This window comes from Neolamprologus brichardi, chromosome 12 (assembly GCF_056152115.1).
Source record: "Neolamprologus brichardi isolate AB-2024 chromosome 12, ASM5615211v1, whole genome shotgun sequence".
In the NCBI taxonomy this organism is placed as follows: domain Eukaryota; kingdom Metazoa; phylum Chordata; class Actinopteri; order Cichliformes; family Cichlidae; genus Neolamprologus; species Neolamprologus brichardi.
The window spans coordinates 15,670,842-15,678,665 of record NC_142115.1 but is presented as its reverse complement, the minus strand read 5'-3'; the positions used below and the strand labels follow the sequence as shown (position 1 = coordinate 15,678,665).

The window sequence follows — 7,824 nt, the reverse complement described above, 5'->3', positions numbered from 1 at the left end:
TTACATTCATGCATTTGAGGGAGGGATCAAAAGTGATTGTGCAGTCCCCCCAGCCCCCCAGCCTACCATTGACAAAGTGAATCTCATGGTGGGAATCTAAGTTTAAAAGGAAAGAATAGAGAGCTCATTTGATTAATGAATCTGTTTATTTATTGTTTATTGGATTCGATTTGACTCCAGTTAAAGGCTATGTTTGGAAATGTGTAAAGGTTTTATGCAGATACACAGAAAAAACAGTCTTAGCTTAGCGCAGCAGGCAGTATGGATCACTTATCAAACAAAAGCTGCATCAAGTGTTACAGCGGAAAATATTTTTTGTCTTAAACTGTAATGAATTTGTAATGGCAGTAAGTCTGTGGGTAGTCAATTATTCATGGAGACTAAACCTGAAGTAGTGTCTGACAGGATTTTGTTTCCGGTTCATAGAAATCCCTCAGAAATCATCCCAGTCTGTGCACGGCTCCACCGAGTCCTCGGTATAAAGGCCAAATGAACCGCTTACCAAAGAATGCTTGACCTGAAAAAGACAAATTTAAAAAATGACTAACATGAAAAGCTGTAAAGACCAACAGCCAGTATTGGATTTGCCTTACTTTGGGAATAACCGGGGCTGTTAATGTCCTTTCACAAAGTCCGTCCCAGTTGAATCCTTCAAACCATCTGAATAAAAACAGAACATCATAACAACATGTTTCCAAGCAGAGCCTCAATGTTTCTCTCCAGAGTACCAAAAAAAAATCCATTATCTTACTTGTGTTTCTGAATGTCCCTGGCCCCATTTCTCTGACTGCCCAGTCTCTCTGAGGGATTGCTCCTTGAACAGACCAGCAAATAAGCTGAATTAATAATCAGTTTCTCATCTTTAAGAGGTGGTATTACAGCACACTTGCACTGTTTCTGTCTGGTTTTGTGTGTTGAGGGTGGAAAAAGTGTGAAAAAGCACTAAATAACAATAATTTAAAAAAAAAAAAATCTGTCCAAGCTTTCACACTGTGCTTAGTGGCTCATATTCACACCTGCACAGTTTCTTTATGAGACTGGAGGCACTTCTGCTGATGGTTTTTGGGAAGTCGACCTGATCGATGCCACGAATTGTTGCAGTGAGAATTTTCAGGGGGTCAGAGTGGCTGAATGGGAGCCTGGAGAGGAGAATAGGTGGCTGTCAAGATAACTTCAATCTGCAATCGGAAAAATATGCTGGAAAAAAAGGAGGGTTGTCCAAAAATTTGAAAAGCTTACCTACCACTCAGAAGTTCAAACACAAAAACACCCAGCGACCACAAGTCTGCACACATGTTGTGGCCTTTGTTCGAGATGATTTCAGGTGCCATGTAGCCCAGCGTACCACAAAACGTCCACGTTTTCTTACCCACCTCAACCTCCTTTAGACACCTGGAGCCAACCTGCAAGAGACAGATATGAGTAGATTCGCTCTCACCTCTGCACATTTCATTTAACAAGACGTGACGTTAAGACTGTAGTACCAGCTTGGCATAACCATGCTCATCCAAAAGAACATGCTCAGGCTTGAGGTCCCTATAGATGACACCTTGGCAGTGCAGAAAGGACAAGGCCTTTACAACACAAGCTGTGTAGAACCTGGTGCTCCATTCATCCAAATATCCTCTGAAACAGTTTGGAGAAGTGGCTGACATCAGGCGCAGGTCATTTAATATTTTACTGTGAGGAAACACAGTGGGACTACAAATACAGGCCTCAAATATTCCGTTTATTCTTAAGTACTTACTTGTCTTTGAGTAGATTAGATAAATCTCCACCAAGACAAGCTTCTGTCAAAACATACAGACGCTCTGCATCTTTAAAGGTGTTGTGCAGCCTGTGATCAATGAAAATAAAAATTACTTTCGATCTTTCTACTCAGCATCAACAATATTTTACCAGACCTAAGTATGGGACACACCTGACTATAAACGAACAGCTGGTCTCCATTAGGATGTGGCTTTCTCTCTGGATGTGCTCTCGTTGGCCACAGCTGACAATCAGCTTCTTCTTGAGGACCCTCATGGCAAAAGGACACTTTGTCTTGCTCTTCAGTTGCACCTTACAGAGAACAGAAGTAAATGCATTACATTATAGACACATCGCCGAGGGCGAGCTGCTTGCAGATTGACCCTCACCAGGTCTACGTGACCAAACTCCCCGACCCCCAAAGGGCAGATAATCTGGAAATCACTTAAGGTGGAAGTAGACAGGAGGGTAGGATCCACATCTGAGCTGCTTACAAGGAAAACAGGGGTGAGCTTTTATTCTGGGTCTTCTGTATATAGAAATGAAACAGTGTTTTAACGCTTCTCACTAGACTTCAGGTTCATTGTTTTGTTGCTCCTCTTGACTGCAATCAGGTGTCAAGCCGTCAATGATGCCCTTAAAGGTGCTGTAGTACAGACAATTACGGATATTCACGTTAGATTAAGCACATTTTCAAATTAGAGAGTAATGTGACAGCTGAATCACTTACAGTTTGTGAACAAAAAATATCCACTTACTCTCTGTCTATTACCAGGCACGTAACTTCTCCAGCAGCTATCACACTCACAGCCCGAATGTCCTCACTGAAGACAAGCAAGTATCACAAAATAAAACACAAGATTATCAATGTATATATATGTGTGTGTGTGTGTGTGTGTGTGTGTGTGCTTTTTCATTATATGTGCAGAAATTTCTTTATAGCATCATCTGAAGGAGCTTTTTTTCCTTCTTACCCCCACAGAGCCTTTTCTCCAAACCACTGTGTCTCAGAGAGCTTAGAAAGAACTACCTGTTCTTCCTGCTCTTGCCCCTTTTCTGTCACTTTCACCTGTCAAATGTAATGAAAAAAGAGGTAATGGTGATGAGCGCAACGCACCAAAGTAAATTATCACCATCATAAAGTCATTTCCGCCACTGCTTTGACATTTCTGTCATCCAGGCTGTAAATCTTTTCCTCAGAAAGCCCCCCTTGATCTGCGCAGCAGGATGAGAGCAGAACACTTTACTTGGCCTTTGCTGATGATATAAAAGGTGTCTCCTGTGGCCCCTTGTCGAATGATGTAGTCGCCATCGGCGTAATGTGTCTGTGGAAGGCAAATGAAAACCGACAGCAGTGTGACCAGTGGAAAAATATCAATAAAACAAAGAAGGGTTCATCCAGAGAGCTTTCTTTGCACTTATAGAGGCACTGCATGTAAACATTCACCTCATCTATTAGCTGGATACACTAGTGTGCTTTACAGTTAAATAACTTCAGGAGTACCTCTTCCATGAGATCCGACATTTTCATGAGGACATCTGCTGGCAGCGACTGGAGGAAGGGAATGCTGCACACAGATACAAACAAAAAGCACTGGATATCATCCGCAACAGCTCATGTAGGTGCATGAGGACAATGAGCAGATACCGTGCTCAGAGGTAAAACCCTACATGGCTCATCAAAGCAGCTTTTTGGAGCTGGTCCATGTGCATCAGTCTGATTTTCACCTGCTAAGAAGCTCCACTGAATGGGAAAGGCGCTTGAGACCACTCTGCATGAGTATGGTCTGGTAGCTCTTGCGATCCACAACCCACAGCCTGCTGTCCGTTCGTGCTGCAGATCAAAACACAGAGACAGAGGAAGACGCTGTGTCAGTGACAGACGAGTGAAAGCACTATCGAGACTCACGCTGCCTGTGATGGATGTGGACGTGCAGCCAGTAAGTAGGCCAGGATTTCATTAGAAATGCTTACCGTGTATCGTAAAAACTAAAAATACTTGTTTTCCTCGCAGAGGTCAGTTGATATCAATCAAATCTAATTTCCTTCAGCCATCGTCACCATCTTTCTTTGTAATAGAGCTTGAAAGAGAGTGTCGTTAATTAATAATGACCAGTATTGATTGATTCACTGAACCTTCCTGCAAACGGAAGACGACGTCCCCTCCAGACAGTCTAATAAGATCGAGCATCTGATTATTGCGGTGCAGTCCTTGTCTCAGTTCCCCGTTTTTGGATACAAACCAAACTTTGTCGCTTTACCGTGACATCGTGCAGCCATTGGTTTTTAATTTAATCTCTTGTGCCAGATATGATGGGAAAAAAGGTAATTTCAGGTCAGGAAGGAGATAAATGCAACAGACCTTAAATGGATTGAAAAAAAGAGGGTACATGGAACAAGGGGGAGCAGCGAGCAGACATCAAATGAGTTTTGTTACCAGAGAGCAGACAAATGTAGAACAGTGAATTGGAAAGGCTGCCTGGTTGCAGGATAAAGAGAGGAGTTTTTAAAAAAGGGGAGGAATGGGATGCTTTTGGGACCAAACAAGGCAAAACCGAGAGATTTTTCAATTTAAACTGATCCGGCCATTTTCACAGCCTATTTATTTGTGAAACCAGGTCAGACACACGCAGCCACGACTGAAAAGGTTTTCCCACAGGACTCTGCGATTGGATCCTCAAAGGAAATGATAGCACAGTTTCTGCTTGTAAGAGGGGAAAAAATCACCACAAAAGCACAGATGAGAGGTTGCAACGCAGCGGTCATTAAATCGAGATCGTTTACAAGAAGATTATTTTTAAATGTTTGCAAGATGCTGAGATGCTGGATTGCAGGGAGGAGATGTGGCGGTCCAGGCAGCCGTGTTAAGCGGCAAAAACCGAGGATGCTTTAAATTCCTCACATCTGATAGAAGGCCATGCAAAGCTGTTGTAAAATCTCAGAGGGTCTTTTGATTTCGAATTCAACAGGCGTCTTTTGTCCGAGGCCACAGCCAGAAATCTTAACGCTTGTGAAATTCGCTTAAACTAGAATTATTTATATCCTCGCCGAATCAAAGTTAATCACAGAGACATTCTTCAGGTTGACAGCTCTCCTGTGACATCTGCGCGCAATTATAAAATAAAGAAGCCGATGCGAAGCTTTGATATACCTGACACAGAGTAGGTGTGGGTGCAGTTGTAAAGGAGCGCTAGCTCTCCAAACATGTCTTCTGGTTCAACTGTGAGCAGCTTCAGTCCATCTTTCATCATTTCCAGCCTCCCTTCTGCGAAGAAACAAACACTTGGTGAAGGACGACGCAGAGAAGTGGGTTTTATGTCAGATAATGTACAGACTGAGAGAGATATACAGCACAAACAACAGAAAGGCAAGGCAACCGGAGATAAACAGCCGCTCCGTCTCCTCAGGCTCAAGCTGACATTTCAACCCAAACTAGAAATGTGTTGCTCCACACGCTGTCACTTTGTTGCGTTTCTATTTGCTTCTGTTTATCAGTACAAGAATTTAAATATAAAGATATGATCAAGCTCATCATTTGATCAGTCTGTCCTTAAGCATCTGACATCTCAAGGAAGCCTTAATAAATATCCTCGTGTGTGATTAATGGCGGCCATTGTGAGAGGAAAAAAGGATTTACCTTCCAAAACGTAAGCCTGAGTCCCAGCGGTCCCCTCCTGAATAACATAGCAGCCTTGATTGATGGTGGTGGAATGCATGCAGGCGATGATGGCTCTGATTTCTCCTTCATCAAGGTGCTTCAGCAAGTCGTTTCTCAGAAATGATGCCCGAATCAGCCTCTGGGACCTGAGGACATGAGGAAACGATATCAAATTTGCACGTGAGGATGAGTTATTAAACAGTGTCAATTGCTTGAGCGTCTGACAATGAATAAAAAAAGCATTGGTTCATCATGAGTCATGCAGTCAGCAGTCAGTGAGCCTTGAACATGAATAAATGTAATTTTTTCAATCTGAGCAGGTGTAGCTCTGAAGGGAACACTGTGTCCTCTTACTCGTGGCTTTTGTCACAGCTTCTCTGTGAAACCAAGGCAAGAGTCACTGGGTCCAGAGTGAGGGGCTCACAAATCACCGTCTGCCTTCTGGGTCTCTTGTTGTCATCAGTTTGAGCTGAGGTAGAAGCAAAAAAATAAAGAATAAAAAAAGTCAGGGAAATTAAACAGAACTCTATATCAGTCCTAATAAGCCTTGCAATTATTAGAACAGCACAAAACTGCCTACATGCACTGACTGCAGAGGATCCTGGGAGGGAGACAGTGGTTCTGTAGCGGTCTAGTTCTTCCTGCAGCCGCCGAATGAGTTCATCCTTCGTGTCCAGCTCAAGCTCCAGCTCATCTATCAGCGTGTCCCTCTGGCGAAGCTCCTCAATCTTTAGTTGCAAAGCAAACTGAAGGTCCCGAAGTGTACCCATCACCTGCAAACACTAGCAGACTTCATCTATGCTTTTTACAAAGAGCCATCCATAGAGTATATACATTCCTACAGCTCCTATGCAGTATGGATCTATCTATAACAAACTTGATCTCTGTCTGATTTTGATCTACACACCTCTTTATTATTTAGCTAATCTGTTCAGGTGTAATGGCTTCTACCTGGATAAGAGCATAGATCCACCTGTTTTGGGCTTCTTGTACATTTCCACACCTATACGTGTGTTCATATGTTTATGAGCACATTAATGTTCACTGCAAATGAGTCACAGGTAAGGTATAGCTCCACATTGCAAGTATTAGCTCTAGTCTATTGTTCTGCATCTCTATACATAATTCAAGCCACATTAAGACAAAATAGAAAGAAAGTAGAAATGAAATGCTTGCACAGTAAATGTTAGTGCAAACTTCCTGCTGGGTCCCACACAAAAGTCTTAACAGGAATGAAAACATAAAAATAACATTGGATTTTTCATGTGACTGTTAGGCGTGGCTGATGCTTTCACGATGATTTTTTTCCTTTATTTTAATCTTTGCTGCTTTTACGCTGTTATGTTTCTAATTGACTGTCTGTTAGCACAGATGAGGCTGTGTCCGCAAACTGTATTAATGCTGTGCGATATTTCACACCATAAACAAACAAATGAACACAAACATCACTTACCACACGCAGCCTGTATGGCGTTATGGGGGTCTCTTTCACCGGCGTGTTTTGGCCTGGTTTGGCTGCAGACTGTTCACTCGACAGGTGCACATCCCGTCTGTAAGTGCCCAGCTGAAGGATGCTCTCCTCTCTTGCTCGCGGCTGGCCGGGGCTGGGCACAGACAGCAGGCAATCACATGACCCACACGGTGGAAACCATGCGGGGAGGGTGAGATGAGAAACGTGTGGACCGGATCCCATCTGGGTCACGGGGTCCTCAGGGTGTTCCTGAGCCTTGGGAGTAGGTGGGGATCCGGCAAAATGTGCAATGCATGTTAATGATTGTATCCCCAACCGATCATGAAGCAGGTTAAATGCTGGCCGTGTGCACCGATCAAAGATTTATTCGTTTTCTCTCCATAGCAAATGTGCAGCCATCCTAATATAATTTTATCTTATATCATGTTTTTTTTTTCTCAGTAAAGGCTTGATATGTATTTGATGTAGGTGCATAAAGTAACAAAATAAATGTTACTCTGCAATTGGAAGGCAAGTAGTTTTCCGATAACTACAGTTTCAAACGACATGTGATGATGAGTTATGGTAACAACGCTATAATGTTGCAATAATGTGAGGCGTTAATAGGAAAATCAGTAATAAGTTACTGTGTTCACCACGATACTAGTAAAAACACGCTAGAGCCATGCAGCCTTAGTCCACTTTATTTAAACACAATTTCCCTGTGTATTATTTAAACACACACAAAAAGGGGGAAAAAATTGTTTAAAAAACGTAATAAATTAGCCCTGGTGTAGCATTGTTGATAATATTACTAATAGCCGCGTTATAAGTCAAAGCTGTAAGCCTTTTTGAGTTTTCCCATCCTCTTTTTTCTTTTTAATATTCAACTGCGGCATAATTAGGAGAAAATAAATGGATTATTGTTTGTTTTTGTTGTTATGACACTTTCCTCTGAGGGCTGGTG

At 42.5% G+C, this 7,824-nt stretch overlaps 1 protein-coding gene across 1 annotated transcript; it reads right to left on the bottom strand.

Annotated features, from left to right (window-relative positions):
* Nucleotides 1-127: 127 nt before the first annotated feature.
* Nucleotides 128-7,100, bottom strand: prkg1l (protein kinase cGMP-dependent 1, like). The gene is made up of 20 exons (XM_006784038.3): nucleotides 6,861-7,100; nucleotides 5,988-6,180; nucleotides 5,762-5,876; nucleotides 5,387-5,553; nucleotides 4,901-5,014; nucleotides 3,478-3,583; nucleotides 3,254-3,317; nucleotides 2,997-3,074; nucleotides 2,724-2,818; nucleotides 2,508-2,573; nucleotides 2,318-2,395; nucleotides 2,139-2,235; nucleotides 1,922-2,061; nucleotides 1,748-1,837; nucleotides 1,485-1,626; nucleotides 1,240-1,403; nucleotides 1,017-1,139; nucleotides 752-814; nucleotides 594-660; nucleotides 128-517 (listed from the first exon to the last, which is right to left on the bottom strand). Exons 1-20 carry the CDS (start codon nucleotides 7,098-7,100, stop codon nucleotides 434-436), a joined length of 2,286 nt encoding a protein of 761 aa, XP_006784101.2. The 3' UTR covers nucleotides 128-433.
* Nucleotides 7,101-7,824: the final 724 nt, after the last annotated feature.